The sequence below is a fragment of the Nerophis lumbriciformis genome, linkage group LG23, assembly GCF_033978685.3.
Source record: "Nerophis lumbriciformis linkage group LG23, RoL_Nlum_v2.1, whole genome shotgun sequence".
Taxonomy (NCBI): Eukaryota; Metazoa; Chordata; class Actinopteri; order Syngnathiformes; family Syngnathidae; genus Nerophis; species Nerophis lumbriciformis.
This window is the reverse complement of record NC_084570.2, coordinates 20780452-20807114: the sequence shown is the minus strand read 5'-3', so window position 1 is coordinate 20807114 and position 26663 is coordinate 20780452. Positions and strand designations below refer to the sequence as shown.

Genomic DNA, 26663 nt, shown 5'->3' with positions numbered 1-26663 from the left:
TCACCTTTTCACTTTTATTTGGGTTCCCAATACACAAATTGAAGATAAGTTCATCAACAGTCGGCTTTAAATTTCAAGAGACATCGAAGGCTTCGAGCATGAACCGTAAAAGTCAACTGCGGTCCTATGTACACCATCTTGAATCAGACGTTGGTATTTTCGGACAACTACGTGCATCGGGAGCGACTCGGTACAATCAAAAGGCCTCTGGCAATTTAAGTCAATGGATCAGAAATGCACTTTTTCACAGATGTCACGTAAACTTCAATAGCGGAGCCAAGTTGGGTCTGCGCGTGGAGCTCAGGAACTGCCTTTTCTTTTTTAGGGGCCGGGGGTTGATTGTAAGGGACCGAATAAAACAAAAACAAAAAAGCAGACTGGTCCCCTGGGAGGTACCAAAGTTCTGGTGTCGATTGGACGATGCGTCAGTTCTCCACAGAAGCAGGCGCCAAACCCAAAGTTTCTTTCTTATATTAAAAAACTTCAAGACCTGAGATATTCAGCGGAACACAAAAAAAAAGAAAGACATAAATTAACTGTAAACTGTGGTTATGGCTGCAAGTACTAGTAGCTACGCCACTTCCCTTTCACGACTTAAAACATGCACATTAAAGTTGGTTAAAGGAACATTTCACCTTCCAGCCATGTCTTGGTCGCACACGGCTCGATGCATGACGTCAGCAGTGTGGGCGATGCGGAGTTCATATAACTTAAGACAAATAAAATCTTTTTTGAAGAAGTCCGTTCCGAAGGGTAATCCGGTGGCGCCTGAGGTTACAAGTTCATTCCTTGGGCACTTAGTAGCGAGTCCAGCATGTCGAAGGTGTCTTTGTAGTCCGTGTGTTGGCCGTTGGCCGTCAACAGGCCGTTGGTGCCGTCATGGCCGCGGTGCTCCATCGTCCTCTGGCCACCGTCGGCGTAGTGAGCCGGGCCGAGGGCCGCTTTGGAGCTCCTGCTGCTCTTTGACGAGTGGTGATGGTGGCTGCCGTCGGCGTGAGGCCTCTTTCGGGAGGGGCCTGAGCTCCCGTCGCCGCCGTGGCTGTTGGCGGTTCGCAAGGAGACGGAGGCGGCGTCCATCCGGCAGTTGGCGCTGAGAGAATACGGGTGGGAGTGGCCGTGTTTGGAGTGGCGGTGGCCCGCGTGCTCCTTGTGCTTGTCTTTGCCCTGATCGGCGCCGCCGTGGCGCTCTGAGGAAACCTTGATTCTCATCTTGAGTTCCTCGCTGGTAGCCGAGCCGTTCTCGGCAAAGGACGCGGGCGCCCGATTCTTTTTGGATTTCTCCCGCCGCCCGTCGCCCGACTGGCTCCCCGCCAGCGCCTGAGAGCGCTTCTTGTGGTGGTGCGACGTCGTGGCGGCCGGCGGCGCGTACATGTCCGAGCCGGCCTCCTCTTTGCCGCCGTTTTGCAGAGCCAGCTCCGCCGCGTGTTTCTCTCGGTACTTTTCCAGAGTCAAGACTTTCTGCGGCCGCGGGAAAGGGGCGGCGTTCACAGCGAGGGTTTTGCTAGCAGCTTTGTGTTCATGTTTCAGCACGGTGAAGTCCGAATGCGCCGGCTGAGAGAAAGGGTCGCCCAGCGGCTGGTAGGACGTGTAGGCGCCGAGGGAGGACATGTCCGTCGAGTCTGACGACGACGTGGAAGGGAAGAAGGAGCCCGCGACGCCGGGAAGGCCGTCTAAGGAAGTCCCCTGGAAGGCGCCGTCCACAGCCGCACCCTCCGTCTTTGGCTTTTTAGCAGCTTGAATAGCCTGAAAGCAAACAACTGGACATGAGGCGGCGAGCGAGTAGCGAGACGCGCCATCCGCCTACCCTCCAGTTTCGTATCCTCTTCAGCCTGCTGGGCGTTTTCTCCAGGATCTGAAGGAACTCGTGCGTGAGCTCTGCAAACAAGAAAACGGCGGCGGCGTGAGTCCGGGCGCTCTCGGGGCCACGCCCAGCGGGGCGGGGTCGAGGCGGTTACCGTCCAGCAGCTGCAGAGTCACTGTGCGGTCCACGTACTCCCACCAGTGCTTGCTGTCGGTCGACACCGGGATCTCCCAGTTGGACCACTTGCACGCCAGGTGGATACAGACGCAGGCGACCACCGTGGGCCGGTACTGCAGGCAGAACGTGGTGAGGTGCAAACTGGCGGGGGAAGACCAGGACAACGGGACTATGGATGAATGTCAGCTCGACACATTCAACACAGAAACAACCTAAATCAGTGATTCTCAAACTGGGGTACGCATACCACTGGTGAAAGTATCATTGTTACAGTGGCCCAGAACATTCAATAAACAATCTGCCTTGTTTTTAATGAATACTTAGCCCTACTACGCTGCTGCGTTTTAATGTTGGTCATTATGGTGGTAGGTGTTTCCCGGGGAAGTTTGAGAACCACTGTTCTAAATCATAAGAGTGACGCTACGTTTCCACCAAGCAGCACACTTCAGTCCAGCACACGTTCAGTAAGGCTGCTTTGTTTTGGTTTTTAGAATTGCAGGAAGCAGCTGAGGTTGGCTCCGCCCTTTACCGGAGCTAATAAATATGTGGCGGCGTCTCACTTCGGCGCGCACTTCTGGGCCCCACAGCTGTTTCCTGTTGGGTGCGAGTAGGGAAGTAACAATATGAAAACGTCATGTTACAGTTGTCGTGACCAAAGTGATCACCGTTATTGTTGAATTTGCTCAAAAAGTACTCATACACACAGTGAAATCTTAAAAAAATTTAAATAATTAAAATCAATAGTTAGAAAGTCACTATTTTGCATGTTTTGTGTTTCTTATGCTTCACCCATCGTGTTTTAGTCTTAGTATTTTATCTGTTTTAATAGCTACGTTTTATTGTTTGAAATATTGATTTGTACTGTAGCACTTTAAGATGTATTTAAATGAAAAGTGCCAAACAAAAAAAATCTGTTATTATTGTTACTTCTGGCGGGCGTTGTGGCACTCTACTCTGTCAAGCGGTCCTTGAACGCACCGTAAAAACACCTCCGTCTCGTATTCCTCTGATTAAAGAAGGTTCAATGTGCACAATTGAATATCTTAGTAGCTCAGACAGTGATGTGTTTATGTAAGTTTAGCTTAGGGGATGTCGTTTCTTAATGGGAAAAGACGTTAGCATTTAAGCTAGCAAACTGGTGCCTGTCAGCTCATGAGTTTATGAAGTGCATTTATCGATCACTGTTTTTAATCTTTAAACTTAAAATGGTAATATTAACAGTAGGGGGTTTTACCGCGGTTATTATTAATACGTTGCATCCCTAGCTGCTAGCATAATGTCCGTACCACAGCCTTGTGTTTGCGCATTTCTTTCGATTAGGGATGTAAGTTTATGGATTTTGATTGTAAAGACTGAATTGTTCTCTCGGCTTATGTAGCTTTCGTCCCCTCTAACGGTGTCTTCTCGCAGTTCTCTTCCAAAACGCAAGAGGGCAGTGTTTTCATTGTTGACTAGCGATTAGCTCCCTGTGTAGTTGTAGTAAACAATGGCCCGGAGCCAATTTTTTAACGACCCGCGGCACATTCTAAAAATACTATTCAAAAAAACATTAAAAAGTGTAATAAATGAGCAAACAGGCAAAAATGTCAAAAATTTTGAAATATATATTGCATATTTAGTGTGTTTGCAATACAAAAACTTTTTCTTCAACAATCAGCGCATATAACAAACAAAAAATATGAAATAAAATAATCACTGGTTAGATATGAAGTTGATCTAGAGACATAAGAATTAAAAGTAAAAAAACCAACAATATTTGACTTATTTTTCACACTTTTGGGTGTGGGGGCCTTCAGGATCCCAAAGAGTTTTAGTGGGATTTTTTCCCCCCAGAAACTGTCATTGCTCAAAAAATCATAATGAGTTCAAATCAATGTTGTTATGTTTATTGACCTATTCAAGGCTCCAACTACTTTACATCAAAAAGTCCACTTTGAAATATTTTGGGGGAAATATTGCATATTTTGATATCGCAATACAAAAACGTTTTCTTCGAAGGAGAGCAAAAAACAAACAAAACAAATAATAAACAAATTATAATCACCAGATAGATATGAAGTTGATATAGGGACGTAAGTGTTAAAAGTAAAAAAACAACAATGTATGACTTATTTTTTAACACTTTTAGATGTGGGGCTCAAAAATTAATAATGAGTTAAAATCAATGTTGTTATGAATAATTACCTATTTATGGCTGCAATTACTTCACATCAAATATTGCACTTTGAAATGTTTTGGGGGGGAAATTTTGCTAATTTGGGGTTTTGATAAGGGCATAAAAAAATACAAATAAATTATGTCGACAGATAGACCTGAAGTTGATCTAGAGATTTAAGTGTTGAATGAATAATAATAATAATATATGACTTATTTTAAAAAAAAATTATGAAGGAGACCTTCCCGAGTACCCAGGACCAAACTTGAAGGGAGCCCTAAAAGTATAAAAAAAATATATATTGTATTGGTCTTAAAAATGTTAAGTATTAAAATGCCCCCCGCAAGCTTTAATTTTTCAGTGTGCGGCCCCCAGTGGACAAAGTTTGAACACCCCTGGTATAGGGTCTTCTGTTCTTTTTGGCCGGCTTATCAGGTTTTTTCTTTTGTGACTTTGGGACACGGGAAGGTTTTTGCGGGTTCATGTAGAGAAAAATGAATAACCAAAACCTTTGTCAGTATAGAAATAAAATCTGTTAACTTGGACTCGTCGTCGCCTGTGTCCTTCCTAAAACGTTCAGGTCGTTAACATATTTAATGGGGGCTTGTCCGGGATTTAACGCACGCACACTACACCCTGATCTGGCCTGTTAAGCCATAGCAACGCCACACAAAAAAAACTACTAAGAAACGGACAAAAAACCAACAGCTCTGATACCTCTCGGGTGGGACCTTTCAGAACTTCAATGCGTACGGAAGTGAACTGAACTGTTTGGTGGAAACACAATTAAGCATCATGTGCACAAGCCCTCACCTCACCTGGCTGGTACACTAATTACGAGAATGACATTGTGCTCTGTGAGTAATTTACACTTCAAAACAAAGCGGGCAGGAACTTCCACATTAAAAACGGGCTTTCTCAGCCTCTTCATTTACTGTGGCATTGGTTGGCCCGCTACTAGGTGGAACGTGAAGATGAGACACAAATGCAGAAGCCCTTTAAAGGATCATTACTGCCTCCGCCCTACCAAACTCTACTGCAAACTGGACTTCCTGGGACTCCATTAGCTACACAGAGTCGATAGTGTGACCCACACTAAATCTTTTTAATGCAACTCCAATTAGAGTAATAGCAAACCGTTTAACTAGGGGTGTCCGATACGATATTGGTATCGGTCCCAGTATCGGCTCACGTCTAAAATCTCCCATGTTTACTGGTGCAAAGCTGGACAGCCGTCTGAATGTCCTCTAATAAGCACACAAATTAATTTATTCTGTTTTAGTCAAGTTATTTACAAAAGGTAAACATGCTATAGGATACTAGTAGCTAGCAGCTATACAACAGTTGAGCACACAATAGCGCACAAGCTAGACGTACATAAGAGTCTTTCAAAATAATACAAGTATTATGATTCCGGCTGGTAATAAGATCAACCTACTCAGTGGCCTAGTGGTTAGAGTGTCCGCCCTGAGATCGGTAGGTTGTGAGTTCAAACCCCGGCCGAGTCATACCAAAGACTATAAAAATGGGACCCATTACCTCCCTGCTTGGCACTCAGCATCAAGGGTTGGAATTGGTGGTTAAATCACCAAAAATGATTCCTGGGCGCGGCCACCGCTGCTGCCCACTGCTCCCCTCACCTCCCAGGGGGTGATCAAGGGTGATGGGTCAAATGCAGAGAATAATCTCGCCACACCTAGTGTGTGTGTGTGACAATCATTGGTACTTTAACTTTAACTTACGGTAATATCAATATCGGCCAATGTTCAAGGCTCAAATATCAGTACCATATCTAAAGTGAAATGTTGTATTGGGCCAGCCCTAATTAACTGTTGATAATATAATTAAAGTTGCAAAGTAAATCCATTTATTTGGGCCAAAAATATATAGAGCAGCTTTAAACAGCCCAATCCTGTGTACACCTCAATTCTTCAGCACCGTTGCCTTGTGAGATGCTGCTGCAATGCTGCAAGGTGGTGGTTATCACCAAGTACAAGCAGGAGTTTTACAAAGACACATACACACTGGTGAAATGAGTTAAACAAAATGGTAGGTATGAAGAACACTAACCTATTTATTATTAACTGTCTGGAATGGACTTGTGCTGTCTTTAAGTTGAAGTGGAGTGGTAATTTGTTTTTGGCGCCACAATAATTCAACAACACATAATTTAAGTAAAGCTCATGACAGTAAGTTGAATGATGTGGCCACGGTTGTTACTGGGTACTTTATAATAGGCTTCTGCCTTGAAGACTTTGTATGTTTAAGTAATATGTAACTATAATTATTTGATACTTGTTTATATTGACAAATGCCATGTTTTAGACTGCAATATTGTTCAATTCAGGACAATTATTACATATTTCTAGCTTGTGTGCTTAGCTGTTGTGTAGCTGCTAGCTCCTATAGCCTACCATGTTTAGCTTTTGTAAATGACTTGACCAAAATACAAGAATGTTGAACCTTGTGTGTTTATTGGAGGACATTTAAATGTTAACTGGCTATCCAGCTTAGCACAAGTAAACACTACAGGACTGCTTGTCAAGAAATTTTAAATGCAAGCCGATAGAATCCGATACCTCTTTTGTGCGGATATCAAACCGATATCCAATATCAATATGGGATTGGGACACCCTCAGAACGCAACCTTACTGACTAAATACTAAAGATATTAGTAGACCTTGGAAACTTGTTCAATTTAAGAGACTTATGTGTGCACGAGGGCTGGGTGATTAAACAATATCAATATATATCGCAATAGACACGTAATCAATATCAATAAAAAATTTGTTTGATAAAACATTTAGTATATATTTTTTTATCGGAAGAGAGCAGTAGTTGCTAAGCAAGGTTGGTTGCATGAACAAAGGCACTCGCCAAGCAACGCAAGAAGTGATCACTGATCAGTTGGAGTGACACGCTAACAACCAACCAGGTAACAGTATGGAGTTTGGCTGCGCCATCTTGTTGTCATGTGTGGTTGATTCTTTGCATGGAGTGAGAAGAGAAAATAGAAATGAAGAAATTGTGAATAAAAGAGGAAAAGTCACCTGGACAGTATGGCTGGTTTTGGGATTTTTTCCAAAGGGACCGTAGTCTGACCAATGTGGTCTGTAAATGATGCAAGGCACTCGTCCCCATCAAGATCGCTAGTACCACACCACCTTAACCGCGCTCACCCTTTAGAGCACAGCTGTAACTTCCTGGCACTAAACCTGCAGAAAATAGTTATTCTCAAGGTTCTCTATGTTTACATAGTCACACTTTGCACTATTGTCTTACACTTTAAGCATTTCTTACATATTCCTTATTTTTGCTCCTTCATTTTAGGAGCTTGTTCAATGTGATTTTACTATTTTGTTTACACGGACTGAGTTTTTTTTCCATGCTTGTGTTGACATTTCCTTTACCTTCTGGATTAGAATCAGAGGAAGGTTGCTTTGTCAATAAAAATATTTGTATTTAATATGTTTTTACTTCTGAACCTTATTTTCGATAGCTATCAATATCGACCGATCTAAAACGTTTACATCACGATACAGTTTGCAGCCATATCGCCCAGCCTCAGTGTGCACCATAAAATGTTAGTGTGTCTCCTCATAATAACACAATAACTGAGAATGAACTGGGAAAAAGCCACAATCAGATTGCAGTGTAGTTTGGTGGGGGGAAGCTCTCTCACTTGGGGTGAAAGTGGCCCAATAAAAAGAACTGGGCTGCATCTATTTCAACACTTCCAGGAAATGTTCTACTCAGGCTACCATCTGAGTGTTTTAGAGCTATGCACTCGCTACCAAACAACCGTGAGAGGTAAAGGGCACCACTACATCCCATGCTGTGCATTCAACCCCTCTGTGCCAAAGCTCTACAGTACACAGGAGCCTGCCCGCTTCTGCACAGAGTGTTGGACACATGAAGGGGCATTCTATAGTGTGCCATTAACAGTGCAATAATGTGAACAGGATAATAACCTGTTGGTAGCCATGAAATAGGAAGTCTGTGCCAAATCCTTGCTTGCTGTAAAAGGAAGGAGAAAGTTGTTTTTAGAAGGCAGTTGATGAGTTGCTACAACACAATCATGCTTATTTTGGGGCGTGTCATGGTTTCACATCCACAGCCTCATGGATAATTCAATTGCATCTTAATGTAATTAGTAAAAGCTGAAATATACAATTGCCCGAGCACTTTTGGCACCGCCACTACCAAAGAGGCTTTGAATGCGGGGAAGCCGTGACACCCCCGATGTCTGTACATTAGCACAAAGCGTGCTCCCCCCCCCCCCCCCGTTACAATTCATGCAGCTGTCGATGAGAAACTTGTGTTTCAAAATGAGACTGAGCACCAAGAAAAGGTTAGACTCTTACAGGAATCAATCATCACTCAGTTAGAAAGTGAGAAAAGCGCAGTACCTCTGACGAGCTGGGAACACCTCACAACATCTGTGTGCGGGTGGTCTATTGTAATTTCAAAACCTGCAATAAAGACAGTGAAGGAAGGACAATTAACTTTCGTGGAGAACAACAGCCGAGGTTTGATTTGTTGCAAGTAAGTTAGGTATTGTTTATTTATGATCCAATACAGGTCATTTGGACATTGTGTCCAAACAGTGACTTGAAGAAAGGAAAACATACAAATAGTGTTGTCCCGATAGCAACATTTTGGTACCGGCACCAAAATGTATTTTGATACTTTTCGGTACTTTGATACTTTTCTAAATAAAGGAGACCACAAAAAATTACATTATTGGCTTTATTTTAACAAAAAATATTACGGTACATTAAACGTGTTTCTTATTGCAAGTTTGTCCTTAGATAATATGGTGAACATAGAAGACAACTTATCTTTTAGTAGTAAGTAAGAAAACAAAGGCTCCTAATTAGTCTGCTGACATGTGCAGTAACATATTGTGTCATTTTCCATTCTATTATTTTGTCAACATTATTAAGGACAAGTGGTAGAAAATGAATTATTAATCTACCTGCTCATCTACTGTTAATATCAGCTTACTTTCTCTTTTAACATGTTTTATCTCCACTTCTGTTAAAATGTAAATCACTTATTCTTCTGTTTGGATGCTTTACATTAGTTTTGGATGATACCACAAATTTAGGTATCAATCCAATAACAAATCGTTACAGGATGATACATTGGTCACATTCAAAGTCCTCATGTGTCCAGGGACATATTTCCTGAGTTCATAAACATAATATAAATTTTAAATAAAGAATAAAAAATTTTTGTGATGCTAAAAAATATCAATGTAGTCATAGTCGACTAAATACGCTCCTATACTTGGTATCATTACAGGGGATGTTAGGCGTAGATCCACCAATGGCGTTTGTTGACATTATGACGCTGGTGAGCTACAGTGTGTAGTGAAGCATGTTTAGCTATTCCTCGTCCTGCAGGGATGATACTTGTAAGAAACGTAGTTTATTTGTCGCCATGGAGACCAGGATTAGTGATTTCGAAGTAGCTAAAACACTGCCGACTGCAGCTAGACTTTAGCCGCTAGCAAGCTAGCCAGCCATGTCTTAAAGCGCCTCTTCCTGAGGGCGTTTCAGTGTTATAACTTCACATTTATCGTTAGTTTTAAAGCCAAAATGCGTCCGTCCTCCCTTTTCTGTCTACACACTGTGTCTGCTTGGTGCTTGTAAGTACTCCGTGATTGTGCGCTGCCGAACGTGCTCCTCTGCTCGTAAAACCAACAATGACACGACGTGACGACGGCGGGTGGGTGGGGGACCGGTACTTTTTAGAGGCGGTAGAGTATCGAATATGATTATTTAGTATCGCGGTACTATACCAATACCGGTATACCGTACAACCCTACATACAAATTCTGCCCAAAAACAATCCCTTTTATATACTTTTGTGATATAGTGAACGGAATAGCTTTCTAAATATTTCATTATTATAAATAACATTGAGCAAATATATGAAAATAAAAACATCCATCCATGTTCTACCGCTTGTCCATTTCGGGGTTGCTGGAGCCTACAAATTGTCATAAATATCACCGCCAGGCCTGGGTCGATAGTCAGTACGGTAAATCAATTAATCCAACTATAACTTCGCTGTCATCGATAAATGTCCGCGTGTGTTTGTTTTATTCATCTCTCGCTTTCAAACAGGGTACAAGAGGGTTCACTCCGTGCATCGCTCTGAGCGTGTTTTAGAGATGGGACTTACGGCTCTTTGACAGGAGCCGGATCTTGCAGAGCCTGTTCCTTTCAAAAAGACATCCAAAAGATAGACTCATTATTCTAGTCCCCCCCACCCCCAAGAAAACAATCACTAGTAGCAGTTACACAATAAGTTGTAGATCCAATTTAAATGTACACCAATATTACTCTATTAGTGATAATTATTCACAAATGTACTGTGTTTTTATTTTTGTTGTGTTTTCATTGTAAACATTGCATAAGTCGGTGCTATATTCCCATGCTTTGTTTGACAGTGACATCACTCGTTTTGAATTTTCTTTAACAAAACAAAAAGCATTTTAATACAGAAAATACATTAAAAAAGTACAAACAAAACGAGAATAAAAATTGGGACATGATACAAAGGTGAATACAAAATAGTATTACCCTACCTAGTAAGGACGTGACTACAACAACTCACGATAGAATTACGATTGTTGGGGCTACGATTCAATTCATAATCCATTCTCAATTCAACACGATTCTCTTCAAAGTGATTTTCACAATATATTACTATTTTTTTTAACTATACTAAAACTTTTACAAAACAAACTATAAGTTACAAAATCTCCTCTTGGCTGCTGACGTGCAGCTACGAAGCGCGGAGATGGCCTAAAGAACGCATTTTTAATAATAATAAATAACTAATAAGAATAAATACAAATCAGGATTCGGATGTGAACTGATTTTTACCAGCCCCCCTCTTTGCACCCCTACTAGTGTGTGTAGTTTGAACTACTTTACATAGCCACATCAGAAAAGGGAACCAGAAAAGTGAATCCGAACACTCCAATGTTTTTTTGTTGACTATGACTCATTTTCAAGTCCACTCGCCAGTACAGTACACGGACGCACATGCAGCGTGGGCAATTAAAAGAATTGCTCCTAAACAAACGCCTCGCTACTGCAAATCATCTCATCGTTCATTTAAAAAGAGCCATTCAAATGACAGGCCTTGAATTTTAACTTTTTAAGGTCAAGGCAAGTGTTGCCTTATATTTTAGGGCACCAAGGCAAGTTAGAAGGGCACCAAGGCAAACATTATTTTCTTTCGAGGCAGGGGCTCCAACAATATAAATACGTTTATATATATATATATATATATATATATATATATATATATATATATATATATAAATATATATATATATATATAGAGGGAGGTATCTTTTTAAATTATTTATTTAAGTTATGTACATTTATATGTAGATGTAGATGATGTATCGGGACAGATCCATTAAGAGTTTAAGCAGAAATATGTCATATAGGAATTAACTATATACAATAAAATATTAACAAAATGATGTGTCACATGAATGTTTTTTGAAGTACCGTATTTTTCGGACTATAAGTCGCAGTTTTTTTCATAGTTTGGCCGGGGGTGCGACTTATAGTCAGGAGCGACTTATGTGTGAAATTATTAACACATTACCGTAAAATATAAAATATTATTATTTATCTCATTCATGTAAGAGACTAGACGTATAAGATTTCATCGGATTTAGCGATTAGGAATGACAGATTGTTTGGTAAACGTATAGCATGTTCTATATGATATAGTTATTTGAATGACTCTTACCATAATATGTTACGTTAACATACCAGGCACGTTCTCAGTTGGTTATTTATGCGTCATATAACGTACACTTATTCAGCCTGTTGTTCATTATTCTTTATTTATTTTAAATTGCCTTTCAAATGTCTATTCTTGGTGTTGGGTTTTATCAAATAAATTTCCCCAAAAAATGCGACTTATACTCCAGTGAGACTTATATATGTTTTTTTCCTTCGTTCTTATGCATTTTCGGCCGGTGCAACTTATACTCCGGAGCGACTTATACTCCGAAAAATATGGTAATACCTTTGTGACATTAAAAAAAACACAAGAAATGTAAAAAAAAAGCCTTTTGTTTACTTTTTGATATTAAAATAAAACACAAAGCAGTTTGGCTAATGAAGATGAAGTCTAATAAACAAGCTTTGTTCTTCTCTTGGTTCAGTACAACAGTTTGGCCAACAAAAATAAAGAGGAGTGATACCTCACACATCGAATACACAATCTTCATAGCCTGCGTTCAGTTCGATGAGATGACAAAACATTTTAGCTGGTATTGATGTTATTTGAACACCGATATAGTTTGCAATTAAAAAAAGGAGCAGTGAACATCCTAGTCAACAACGTAAAGACTTAATAAACAAGTTGTGACAACGTTCACGACACATCAAATAGTTTTCTCCTTTGCTGTATACTTTTAGTGTGGGAACAAGTGTGTCTGTCTCCAATATTGTCCACACCTGTCTCCATCTAAACACAGCAGTGCGCTCTTAAACGCACGGCAGGAAGCGAGGTAAAATGACATTAAACCAAGCACTTGGCTCCGTTTACTCCGAGGGGAAATCTCCGGAGGAAAGTCTGTGTCCTTAGTCCGCCGTTAATATCAAGCTAAACGATGCTAGTGCGCATGCGCCTGACTTAGTGTTGTCTAAAATGCATTAATAAATGACAGTTTTTATGTAATTAAAAAATTAGACGGCATTACTAACCGTCTGGAAATTTATCGCAAATTATCATTGTATCGTTTACCGTTACATCCCTCGTCCATTAACAAATAAAAAGTCATGGGTGGTCACGGCGTGTTCTTGCCGCAGATTTTGGTCAATTTATTTAGGGCTTACGGCAAATTACGAGGGCGGTCGCGGCTTTTGCCACAGTTACCGTGGTTAAATTCGAGCCCTGAAATGACCTATTTTGTTTGTGAACGAAATACGTTTCTCGCGTGTTTATTAAATAGCAGAATTAAATAAGAGTGAGTCCTCTTGTCACTCATTCACAATTTGTGTCCTGGTAGGCAGAAAAGGGACTGCTCGCTTACACACAGAATGCACGGGTGTCGATTTTGTTGGAAAGTGATAGCAACAAAAACCAACCAAACAACGCACCCGTAAGTGAAACAGCAAGTGAAACACTGTTACGACAGTTGACTCTGTAGTGACTATAGCTCATTGGCTCATTTTAGTGCCACTAAAATACTGTAGCAAGGTATAAATATGTTCTGACCTACGGGTCGGAACATATTTAATGGGGGCTCGTCCGGGATCTAACCCGGAACCTCTCTCACGCACACTAAACCCTGATCTGGCTTGTGTTGCCATTGCAGTGCCACACAAAAAACTACTGCGAAGCATCTTTGAATCCTCTCTTGTACATTGGGTTTCTTCCCATCTCGCTGTAACACAGTAGCAGTGTTTGCCATGCGTTCACTTACTTGTGGGCGAACCGCCACAACCTAAACAGATGTTACAGAAGTTACTGTTACAAGATATTAGGAGCCTCACCACTGCTAGTTGGTGTAACAAACGCCACAGTAAACCCCGTAAGATCTGACCAAACCACCCGGTCTCTGCTCGCATGAGCTTTCAACTAGAGATGGACATTACTTTGCTGTCCAGTCAGGAAGAAAGTGAGTGTGAAGGACAGTGTTGAGAAGAAGTGGATGATAGTCACTAAATTAAAAAAAAATAAAAATAAAAACCATGACCGACTTGGCACAGCAGTTGTAGCATAGCACTGCTAGTCGGCACCATATCGAAACAGAATAAGTCAATAACTTGATAATAAATAATAATTACTTTCAATAGATTGAGATGTGAGTGTTTAGAGTTGCTAAAAGGATATTTTTCATTTTCGTATGATCATCATTACAAAATAATTAGTTTTTATTATTGTTTAAACTCACAAGACCCTGGATACAGGAAAGCTTGGAGGCTAAAAACCAAATAATTTAAATTGGAGCCATTTATTGCTGTGTGATATGCATACAAATATACACACCCCCGATAATGATATATTGCTTGGATTTAAATGACGTCACGTCCGGCTCATTAATATGCGTGGTGGTCAAGCAGCGCCTGTTCTCAATGGGCACTAGGCGCCATTTAGCTTTTCTCACAGAAAAACGCCCTATGCTCGTGTTGTTTTAGCTGCACAAACCGTTCAAATCACAAAATAATCCTTTGAAAGGAACTCAAGAAGGGCGAAAGAGTGCATCATTTTAGAAAATGACGAAAGTCACACGCACCCCACTTTAAGAAAGCAGAGTTGAAGAATGCACGAGTTTGCAGTGACCACTTTGTTAAAGATTTGTTGGATATATTTTTAATATACTTTACTCGTTTAGTATTTCCCATTGAAGTATTATCTTCATATTGTTTGTATTTTATTTTTAACAGATACCAGAAAGTCAGAGTTGCTGATACTTTGTCAAGAAAGGTACTTTTACGTCTCCCCTCTTGTTTATTTTGTCCACAAATGTGTCACAGTACATATGACAACAGGATCAAAATTAAATATGGTGATGATTCAGTAACTGTTAGTTTGTTAAATGGATATGCAGTCACGGGTGTCAGTTGTCGGGTGCTAATAGTTGCTGTTTGTTTACATGGACCTTGCAAGACGCAAATTTGAATCATGAAAGGCAATCTTACCCGAGCAAAAACGATGCATATTTATCCGGGAGAGTCTTGATACCAATTTCCTTGACCCAGCCAAACATAAAGAAGTTGTAGACCTCCATGCTTTTCATCTGTTTTGTCGTGTAGAATGACGTCTGGAGCACAAGATAGTTTGATATGTCTGTGAACTCCACCGAAAGATAATCTTGGTATCACTCGACAAATCTTTTTTTTGATGAAGTATAGGGATCTATCCCGTTTCATAGTTAGATTTTTTCCTCGTATATGCTTTTTGCAGGAAGATCACGGCCCCTATCGTACTCAACAGTACAGTGGCTGACCACCACTGTTTATCACTTCCGGGAATAAGTCACGTGACGGTATACACACACATACATTTTTAATATATGCATATATATGTACAGATCAATGGTGATGGGTCAAATGCAGAGAATAATTTTGCCACACCTAGTGTGTGTGTGTGTGTGACAATCATTGGTACTTTAACTTAAATATACACACACACACACATATCAAGTATGTACATGATAAATACCGTATTTTCCGGACTATAACCCGGTGCGCCTAATGTAAGGAATAAGGTGCGCCTAATGTAAGGAATAAGTTTAGTTGAGCTTACCCACCTCTTTTATTTGGTACATGGTGTAATGATAAGTGTGACCAGTAGATGGCAGTCAAACAAGAGATAAGTGTAGGCTGCACTATGATGGCAATATGACTCAAGAAAAACCCACCAACATTTCAAATGTTCCAATGAAAATATAGAACATTACACACGGCGCTAAAAAATCTATCAAAATGTTTTAGTACGACTTTGGTAAGCTATGAAGTCGCACCGCTAGATGTGCTTCAACATACGAGTATTATTATTATTATTACTTTAACGTCCTGGGCATGACGTTAAAGTGCATCCGGCAGTGGAGGCTCCTCTATGGGGTCTTGGGGCACTAGGAGGTTAACCCCTTTACTACCGTTACCCCAGATGGCCCTTGGCAAAGGCCTAGTACCTGACTGCCCCCTTGCCAGGGATACGGTGAAGACCTCAACGGCGGAGCAGACGGAAGACGGTAGATTTAAGAACTACCACAACGGCTGCGATGACGGAAGAAGGCTGCAGCAGTAAAGGGTCCCCAGTCGTCTTGGAATCCATGTCACTGGACCCTGACCCGATTCTGTCAAGGATCGTGTGGTGACTGTACACCAGTCTCCCCACGTAAAACAAAGGGATACACCCCTACCAGGAGGATCGTCATACTTGTTTGAGTGACCGCCGATGATTATTATGGTGTGTGTATAAGGTAAGACATATCTGGCATTTTGTTTCGCGATATTATGCAAAAACAACTTTTCTTACCTTCTGGTACCTGCTGATCTGTATTTAGGATCTGCATAAATCCTGAAAAATTGTGCGTGTCCGCCTTTGTAGTCCGTGCCGACAGTAGTCAATAAGATTCTTCTTTTTCTCTATCTTCTTGTTATGGGACATTCATCCTCCGCTGTTGCCATTTCTAAGATATAGTAGTTCTTAGTAAAGTTCTTACTTATATCTGTCAGTAAACTCACCATGAAAGCGCTAAAAAACATACCGGTGTAGTGAGTTTACATTATTCACACAAGGAACTTTAGTTATTAGAGAGTTCCGGTCGGACGTTTTTTCACGGGACACATTTCACACATTGTTTCCGGATGAGGAGATGTTGCTCTGTTATTGATTTAAGTAAAGTCTGAATGTCATTAAAACAGTTAGCTCCATCTTTTGACACTTCTTCCACTCCCGTCCTTGCACGCTACACCGCTACAACAAAGATGACGGGGAGAAGAAGCTGCCGAAGGTGAGCCACGTAAATAAGACCGCCCACAAAACGGCGCATCCGTAAGCGACTGTCAGAAAGCGGCTTGAAGATGATCTGTAAACGATAATCTATGCAATATTTTGACCAAAGAACCACCATTTCATGTTATGTAGACCACAAGTTTTTTCAATGTAGAAAAATATTATAATAATATGACTCTTTTAATGCGCCATATAATCTGTTGCGCCTATATATGAAATAAGATCAAAAATAGACTATTCATCGGCAGTGTGCCTTGTAATCCGATGCGCCCTATGATCTGGAAAATACAGACCCTATATACACATATATATATATACACACACACATATATATACTTGTATATATATGTATATGTATATATATACACACACACACACACACATTAAAAAAAAAATATATATACACATGCAAAATTAATACAATACAAAGTATTACATATAAAATGTAGTACTAGCCCTTCTATTCGAGAGTGTATACTATACAGTATGTCAACATATTACAAAACCCAAAAGTTGGCACGTTGTGTAAATCGTAAATAAAAACAGAATACAATGATTTGCAAATCCTTTTCAAACTATATTCAATTGAATAGACTGCAAAGACAAAATACTTAACGTTCGAACTGGTAAACTTTCTTATTTTTTGAAAATATTAGCTAATTTGGAATTTGACGCCTGCAACATGTTTCAAAAAAGCTGGCACAAGTGGCAAAAAAGACTGAGAAAGTTGAGGAATGCTCATCAAACACTTATTTGGAACATCCCACAGGTGAACAGGCTAATTGGGAACAGGTGAGCGATATGGCCTTTTATTAATATCTCGATATTTTTAGGCCATGTCACGATATACATCTCGATATTTTGCCTTAGCCCTGAATTAACACTTGATGCATATAATCACAGCAGTACGATGATTCCATGTGTCCACATTAAAACATTTTTGTTCATACTGCATTAATATATGCTCATTTTAAACTTTCATGCAGAGAGGGAAATCACAACTAAGTCAATTTACCAAATCTGTATTTATTAAACAGTTATTAAGCAGTGGCACAAACATTTCCCAAACAGAACGTGCAAGATTGTCAGAGACATTTTAAAACAAGCTATTAGTGCACTTTTGTGCATGATGTCATTAAGATGACATATCAAAACAACACTAAATTAAAGTGCACTTTTTGTACAGAACACCACTACAATAGTTTAAAACAAATAAAGTGCACTTTTGTGCATGATGTCACACAAGATATTTCAATAAGTGTCAAATAAAAATGAGCTGCATAATAGGAAATCAAATAGTGTATGTCCTTCGCTATGTGGTAGGTTCCTGCGGACGTTATCTCCTTCTGTTTTTGACTATTTTTTTCTACGGTGTTGATCTGGAAATGGTTGCATCGGCATTTTGTGGGTGTGGCACCGGCCAGAGTTTCAAGCACTCTTCATTCTCTAGCGGGTGACTTTTCAAATGATGCTACATATTAGCAATAATGCTACTTTTTGTAGCAACGCTTTTGCCGCATACTTGACATGTTACGGTTGTCTGTTCAACATATTCCCGCTTGAAACCAAACCACCGCCAGACGATGGACCCTGTGCTGTTTTTCTCGGGAATTAATTATTTTTCCTTCATTTGTTACCAGATTCGCACCTTCTTTCTCTCGTATTACCACTCGCACCACAGCTAACGTTACCCATGTCGCTACCTCTCTGCTCCGCGAGGACGTATGACGTTGCACGCGCGGCAGTATGTGACGTGTGTAACAAGGTGTGCTTATGTCTCTGTGAGAAGGAGAGAGAAGAAATGCCCGCAGCTAAAAGCAACTACGTTAGAACGTATACTCGAATATCACGATATAGTCATTTTCTATATCGCACAGAGACAAACTCGCGATAAATCGAGTACATTCGATATATCGCCCAGCCGTAGGTGGGTGCCATGATTGGGTATAAAAGCAGCTTCCGTGAAATGCTCAGTCATTCACAAACAAGGATGGGGCGAGGATCACTACTTTGTGAACAAATGCGTTAGCAAATTGTCCAACAGTTTAAAAACAACATTTCTCAACAAGCTATTGCAAGGAATTTAGGGATTTCACCATCTACGGTCTGTATTATCATCAAAAGGTTCAGAGAATCTGGAGAAATCATTGTATGTAAGCGGCAAGGCTTAAAACCAACATTGAATGCCTGTGACCTTCCATCCCTCAGGCTGTACTGCATAAAAAACAGACATCAGTGTGTAAAGGATATCACCTCATGGGTTGAGGAACACTTCACAAAACCACTGTCAGTAACTACAGTTCGTCGCTACATCTGTAAGTGCAAGTTAAAACTCTACTATGCAAAGCGAAAGCCATTTATCAACAACACCCATAAACGCCGCCGGCTTTGCTGGGCCCGAGATCATCTAAGATGGACTGATGCAAGGTGGAAAAGTGTTCTGTGGTCAGATGAGTCCACATTTCAAATTGTTTTTGGAAACTGTGGATGTCGTGTCATCCAGACCAAAGAGGAAAAGAACCATCCGGACTGTTATAGGCGCAAAGTTCAAAAGCCAGCATCTGTGATGGTATGGGGGTGTATTACTGCCCAAGGCATGGGTAACTTACACATCTGTGAAGGCACCATTAATGCTTAAAGGAACATGCGAGTTTTGGAGCAACATATGTTGCCATCCAAGCAACGTCTTTTTCATGGACGCCCCTGCTTATTTCAGCAAGACAATGCCAATCCACGTGTTACAACAGCGTGGCTTTGTAGTAAAAGAGTGCGGGTACTAGACAGGCCTGCCTGTAGTCCAGACCTGTCTCCCATTGAAAATGTGTGGCACATTATGAAGCCTAAAATACCACAACGGAGACCCCCGGACTGTTGAACAACTTAAGCTGTACGTCAAGCAAGAATGGGAAAGAATTCCACCTGAAAAGCTTCAAAAATTGGTCTCCTCAGTTCCCAAACGTTTACTGAGTGTTGTTAAAAGGAAAGGCCATGTAACACAGTGGTAAAAATGCCCCCGTGCCAACTTTGTTGCAATGTGTTGCTGCCATTAAATTCTAAGTTAATGATTATTTGCAAAAAAAATAAGTTTCTCAGTTCCAACATTAAATATCTTGTCTTTGCAGTCTATACAATTTAATATAAGTTGAAATGGATTTGCAAATCATTGTATTCTGTTTTTATTTACGAATTACACAACGTGCCAACTTCACTGGTTTTGGGTTTTGTAATTTAGAGATGGAGTCTGTCATTTTTTGGTGTGTGCGGGACTGCTTGTCACAGATGGTGCCTTTGGGCAACAACTTGGATAGGCTCGTTTGCTGTGTTTTTCTTTTCATCATGTTGTGGTTTTGAGGTAAAGTTAGTATTTTGTCGCAGTTTAACTCTGTATCTGTACTGTTTTTCGTGTTGTGTGTGTAGGTGTTAGAAGACAATAGATGTGTTCAAGTCGCTTGCAACGACTTGTTGGCGACATGTTTTTACAGATTAGCCTACCGTTGTTTGGTTGGTGTCTGACTTTTTTTTTTTTTCCCAAACAAAGGAGTTCTTCTCTTTGGCACCAATTCCTCTTCGGGTTTTGTTGGTTTAGCTTCGGTTGTGCTCTCCGTCTGTGCAATGAGATCCATGCTCCCGTCGGCTCTCGCTGTAAAGGTCTTTCAAGTGACGTAAAAATGCTCCCGCAAAAGTACCAGTGTTGCTGCAGTCACATGGGCCGCAGCCCAGACGTTAGAATTTAGATAAACAACAGAGAGTTGCAGTGTACGATGCATATTTTTACGTCGTACGATATATATCGCAATATTGCACAGCACTAGAGTCAATGGTAGTAAGCCAAAACGTAAGCTCGGAAAGGAACTAACTTGATACATTTCAATCTAGCGCCAAGAGTGTGTTGCTGAAAGTGTGGAGAGCAGTGATGCAGGTGGAGATCTCACCCAGCGTTTGCAGTACAATGGTTTCCAGGGCTACAAGCTCCTGTGACTGCTGATGGAATGCCTGGAAAACATCAAGCAATTCAGCATTAAAAGCAGATTACAAGTACATACACATGCATTCATAGTATTTTATACTCATTACTGTCTCTACTTGTCAAAAATAACCTACTGCTGTTCTGCATTACATCATTCATTTTTTACTTTTTCATTAATGCTGTGAAACCTGTTTTAAATGTTGGAATAGTGTGGATTTCAAGAATGATTCAAGTACAACTATAAAATACTAATATAAATTCACACACATTAAAAAAACATCTCCATCACCTTTTTTTTTTAGAAATCTGTGAGCAGGATTATAAAACACAGTTTGCATATATATACCAGCCAAACATGGGAACCAGAAGCTTCTGGCGCCACTAAACTGTGTTTTCCTTGGATGCATCGATTAGAGGTAGAGATAATAATCTATTTTTAGATGCATTGCAATTCGGACATGGGCGATTGTAAAACCGATTAGTAAACTTAAATAATCTATTTTATTTATTGTACATAAAGGAATGCAGACAGTTCTAAAATGTGGCTGACCGCAGCGACCCACCTCACCAAGAGATTCGACCAGCTCCTTTGTTTGAGGGCACTTATGTTCCAGTTTTGTACACACTTCCATTAATTTAATAAATGCAATGGGAATTAATTAAACGGTTTCTTCTTTCAAATGCATTGTTTTTAAAAGTTGCAAATGATGAATGCTTATTTAGTGAAATGCAAAGAATTTGTAAAACTGCATCAACATACATAAATTAAAGACACATAATCAATTTTTATCTGAATCGTAATCGAATCGTGAGGTGACCAAAGATTCCCACCTCTAACGCCGATCCATCGGCCATCTTTTAGTATCGACAGATTTCCTTGAGAAAAGCATGTTATCAGCCAATGCCGATTATTACCTTAAACTGGTCGATAGCTAGCTATCTTAGAGATATTTTCATTTTCACACATTTTTTGATATTGTTTACAAACTCAGGGACTGAGTCTCTGGACACAGAAGGACTTTGAGGGTAAAAACCAAAGTATTTGAATGGGTAAGTAGTAGTTTTTGTTTAGTTATTGTGTGCTATTATAACTGAGACTGTACTACTGACTTATTAATGTGCTCAAACAAATGAATGTAATAAAAGAGAATAATGAACTAGTTTATATATTGTGTTGATATTGTTACACTGTCAATAGCAACCAGCATGAATACCATTTTTACAGTTAATACATGTGATCAGTATCATACAATCTCACCCATGAAAGATCGGTAGGAACTGGCAGCATAAAAGCCTGATCGGAACATCCCTAGTGTATCAACACTTTCTGTGGTCAAAGTCAATTGATGTGTTTGTTAACTTGATGGTTTCCAAATTCCAAGGACACCAAAATGAGTCACAACAAGCTTTGCTGTCTTGTCTAATTGGTCAGCAGTGAGTGAAACACCGCTACCACACCACATATTGCTTTACCTTGGCCATACCTTAATCGGCAACAATATTTACACGTACAACCTACATACTGCAGTACACCAGCAAACACTGGAGTGCAGGTGAAGAGACCTTGGAAACCAGGTCACTGTACATGCATGACAACATGCTTAACCAACATGTTATGTAAGTCGCCGGCTTTATCTGTTTACTACCTGTAGTTACATCACCATTTTGCCATTCGGGGTCACAACAGCCATTTGTCAGATGAAGCTAGTTTGAAAGTGTTTTAGACCAAGGCAATTTGGCCTGCACTACTTGACTAAAGGAGGGGCACCATAGAGAAACCCAAACAATCACTAGGGTGGCGCAATACACAATACAAATGATATAAACTTAACAGACGATAACACTTTAAATACTATTGTTATATCAAGATAGATGCGCCCTCAATGCACTGGAGTGTCTTCGCTAGCAGCCAACATCCCTCCACAGGGCAAAGCCACTTCTAAATAAGCAATCCTTTCCTCCATGCCGGCAAATAAAATGTTTCTTACAAGTATTATCACTGGAGGAAGAGGACTAGCAAAACATGCTACACTACACACCGTAGGAGGATATGCTTGCAGCTAACCGATAAAATAGAGCTCAGTAACATTAACGATACAGAGTACAGAATCGGCATATAGTGGATAATGCTTCGGTCAATATTTGTTCATAATAATTGAATATATTATATTATACAAACTCAGGATTTAAGTCATTGGACACAAAAAGGTGTCAGGGGCAAAAACCAAATGTTTTAAAATCAGATCCAATTGTAGGATACATTTAATTGATATTGTTACAACGCCGCACTGTGTTTTTGTCTGATTATAATTGTGTTAAAAATGTAACCATTAAATGATCTTGAGGATTTCAAGTATCAGTATCAGTAGAGCCAATACTGCCCCTGCAACTACTCGGTATTGGATCGATACCCAAATTTGTAGTATCGCCAAACAATATACAAACAACATAAGAATAAGTGATTATTACGTTTTAAAAGAAGTGTAGATAAAACCATGCTAAATAGATACTAACGGTAAATTAGCAAGATTATAAATAGTTTTGAGAAAAATAATACAACCATAAATGATGCAATACATTACCGCATTTCTCAGCAGCCAAATTGGAGCCTTTGTAACCCCTTTGGAAGTTGTTTTAATATCATTTATATATTAAATAATATATTGTGATATACTGTATATCGATATCGCAGGAGGCAGCAATATGTATCGCCTATCCCTAACTAGCGCAAGGAGTGGTGGTGTGAGAAGACACTCCTAGGGCCTTAAGTTTATGTTGTGTACTGTAACTGACCACCACAAACTGGGGTGACTAGGGCCACATACAGCTGTGGCAACCCAAGTAGGCGCAGTGCAGTGGAAGGAGCTTTAGTTACATTGAGAGAATTTCTCTGCCTTAATTCAGGCATATGCAGTCTATAAATTATCTCCTGCATATAGCTGTGATGCAGCAGAAGGGAAAGAAGACTCCCCTTCACGGAGATGTCCAAATAAATCTTATATTATCATTCATCTTGTTTAAGGGGGATTTGCACTTTTTGAGGGAATTTTGCCCATCATTCACAATTCTCATGTAAGACAAGAATATATGTTTTGTTTAATGCATTTGCAACTAATGACTTCAATAGTAACCAATTATCAGCGATATTGTTATTATAAGCTCTAAGGCAGACAAACTACATGATCACAGAGAGCTAACTAGCTTATGCTGCTATATTGGCATATTGAGTCTGTGAACGTTAATCATGGTTTATAAATCATGGCTCTCACATGGATAGTAGGAGGTTGTGCCCATAAACAGAGAAGTAGGTCAACTCTGACATTCAATTTATACCGGAGATGGCGAGAAAGGCGCTTGTTTGCGGCATCCATTTTCATTTTAATCTTTGGATGAGGTTTTTGAATAACTCTTCATCCAAACGGGAAGATATAAACATTCCATCAGTCGAAATCCCAGTGAGAGCAGACATTGTACAGTAAGTACTTGTTTCATTATGTTCGTAGTTTGTATACAGCACCCAGCTTCTAAAACTGTTATTTTACATAATTTTTTGCTTTTAAATGGACAAAAGTTTGATCCTTATTTTTATTTTTCCAAGAGCCAAATGAGCAGCTTAGTTACAGTATTAATAAATATCTATAAATGAATTAGTCATCTTTGTTGTTCGTAAACACATGCCTAAAATAACTTAAGCTAAATGTAAAAGTTGATGGCTAAATTAGAGCCACTAAATTTGTGTACGCTATATAATCCGATTAGTCGACTAAGGCTAAATTAAAGCCACTAAATTTGTGTACGCTATATAATCCGATTAGTCGACTAATCGTTTAAGATAGTTGATGACTAGTCAACTATCAAAATATTAATTAGTTTCAGCCCTACATACATCATGTATATACAACCTTAATGGAGATGTTTGGATGTTTTTAAAGTGCTTTATAGGCGGAATAGAGCACCTCCAATTACCACCGTAATTACTAGCGTTTATTTACGAGTTAGAATGCATGAATCCATGTTCCAGGCTTCGTACACCTTTTCCATGGCCAAATTCAAGCAAGATCAACTTTCCAGTTTTTCCAGTACCCTTCAAAAGGCGAAAACCAGTGTGAATCAATCCATAGCCTTGTTGTTTGAGGTCACCAAATAATGTCTGTAGGAAAAATACGGAAAATATTCTAAAACCTAAGCCTAACATTGAATGAGCAGATATCATTAACTGAATGGGGCATAGAAAATGAAGCAGTGTTTTTCTGTATACTATTAAATTTCATTGGTGTTTGCAATTGTTGTTTACTTGTATGTTTGTATCATCATCATCATTTATGTATTCATCATTCCTTACAAGAAATAACATAAATTATTATTGTTTACTTGTTTGTTTGTATCATAATTCATGCATACATCATGTTCATTAAAACGGCAACCTTACGGCACAATGGACCGATGCACCACTGTCCTCTTGGGGGCGACACAGAACGGCTCTGGCATGACAATAATCTAATGTAAGGGCTCGTGCAAAGCCAACAGATCAAGCTTGTAGCTTTCATTTTTAAGGAAACATATTTTATTTTTTCCCATTTTATAAGTAGCCTATTGAGTCAGACTGCCGAGAAATACGATGAACATTTCCAAGCACTTCACCCAAAATTCAAGCATTTTTCAAACCTTGAAAACACATTAAAATACAAGCATTTTCAAGGTTTTTAAGCACCCGTACGAACCCTGATGTTCTTAAAAAAAGTTAAAAGTTAAAGTACCAATTAAATGTCACACACACACACCAGGTGTGGTGAGATTATCCTCTGCATTTCACCCATCACCCTCACCTCCCAGCAGTAAGCAGCAGCGGTGGCCGTGCCTGGGAATCATTTTGGTGATTTAAAACCCCCAATTCCAACCTTTGATACTGAGTGCCAAGCAGGGAGTTAATGGGTCCCATTTTTTATAGTCTTTGGTATGACTCGGCCGGGGTTTGAACTCACGACCTACCGATCTCAGGACGGACACACTAGGCCACTGAACAGGTCATCATAAGGATTCCAAATAAGTGCAGTTCCCCTTTAAGTAGAATCAGGTTGTACTCACATTGCTTTTAGTGTCCAGAGCTGTCTCTTGGGGGTTAATGCAGGCATGAGCTATTTTAATGACATGCTCCAACTTCCTGGGCTGCTCCTCAACTTTAGCAGCCAGGAACAATGTTGTCTGGGAGATCATCTGCAAGGGAAAACACGCCAATTAGTTGTCGTCTTCCACCATGATTAAAAAAAACCCACCCTACTATACTTACATTTCTATGGAACTTGGTGAATGAGTGGATCATGTAGAACCTGTGCATGTATACTATAGCGGTGTTGATGATCAGTTGGGAGCTGGGAGCACAGTTAAGGGTGATGACGACATGACGACGGTTACAAAGACCTGGCGCATGTACGTTAGAAATACCCAAGCCCCACTATTCAATTTTTCAGCAAACCGAAAAGACTTGATTGCAATCAAAGATCGTTGATCCTCTCGAGATCTTATGAAACGGCTACTATGTCCTCGTTGTGCACGCTAACAATAGACTGGTGCAAAACAAAAGCTAACCTAACGTGAAGGCCTAATCATCGCCACTGACTTAATTTGGAGTATCATCGGTGACACCACTCGTGTATTAAAGGTGGAAATGTGTTCCAAATGAGATATGAGAACGGAAAATGTGTTCTTTTTCAAGCGTGCCGACAATAGAAAGGATGAGAATTGTGTAAGCTAAAGCTAACTCAGGGCAGCTAGCTTGTAGCTCGTAAGGATACACGTTGAGCCTCTGGCCGATGTCTTGGATCAGGTTGGCGGCTTGTTGTCGGTAAGAGAGCTCCCTGTCGGCCTCGATCCCGCAGCGTCGGGACGGCGTGTTCTCCAGCTGCTCCCGGGTGAAAAGCCATTTCGTTGAGGGACCCCGGTGCACCGCCATTACGCTCCCGCAGCCAAGCCCGACCGGGTAGCATCGGGAGGGAGCGAGGTGACTGGAGCACCGGAAGTACGTCGGCAAGCCGCCTCAAAACCGGTTGGTC

At 40.2% G+C, this 26663-nt stretch overlaps 1 protein-coding gene across 1 annotated transcript; it reads right to left on the bottom strand.

Annotated features, from left to right (window-relative positions):
- LOC133622339 (uncharacterized) lies at window positions 1-26663 on the bottom strand. The gene is made up of 9 exons (XM_061984968.1): window positions 26406-26663; window positions 25901-25982; window positions 25699-25827; window positions 20579-20639; window positions 8543-8605; window positions 8105-8150; window positions 1956-2119; window positions 1805-1875; window positions 1-1743 (listed from the first exon to the last, which is right to left on the bottom strand). The coding sequence occupies exons 1-9, from the start codon at window positions 26561-26563 to the stop codon at window positions 775-777; spliced, it is 1743 nt and encodes a 580-aa protein (XP_061840952.1). The 5' UTR covers window positions 26564-26663; the 3' UTR covers window positions 1-774.

Excerpts from the sequence above, each read along its gene's own strand:
- LOC133622339 (XM_061984968.1), bottom strand. The coding sequence starts at position 26,563 with ATGGCGGTGCACCGGGGTCCCTCAACGAAATGGCTTTTCACCCGGGAG. Across the intron at positions 25,983-26,405 it reads ATCGGCCAGAGGCTCAACGT|CTCCCAACTGATCATCAACA; the intron begins GTATCCTTACGA and ends CTGTGCTCCCAG. Across the intron at positions 8,606-20,578 it reads CATTGTACTGCAAACGCTGG|GTTTTGAAATTACAATAGAC; the intron begins GTGAGATCTCCA and ends TCTTTATTGCAG.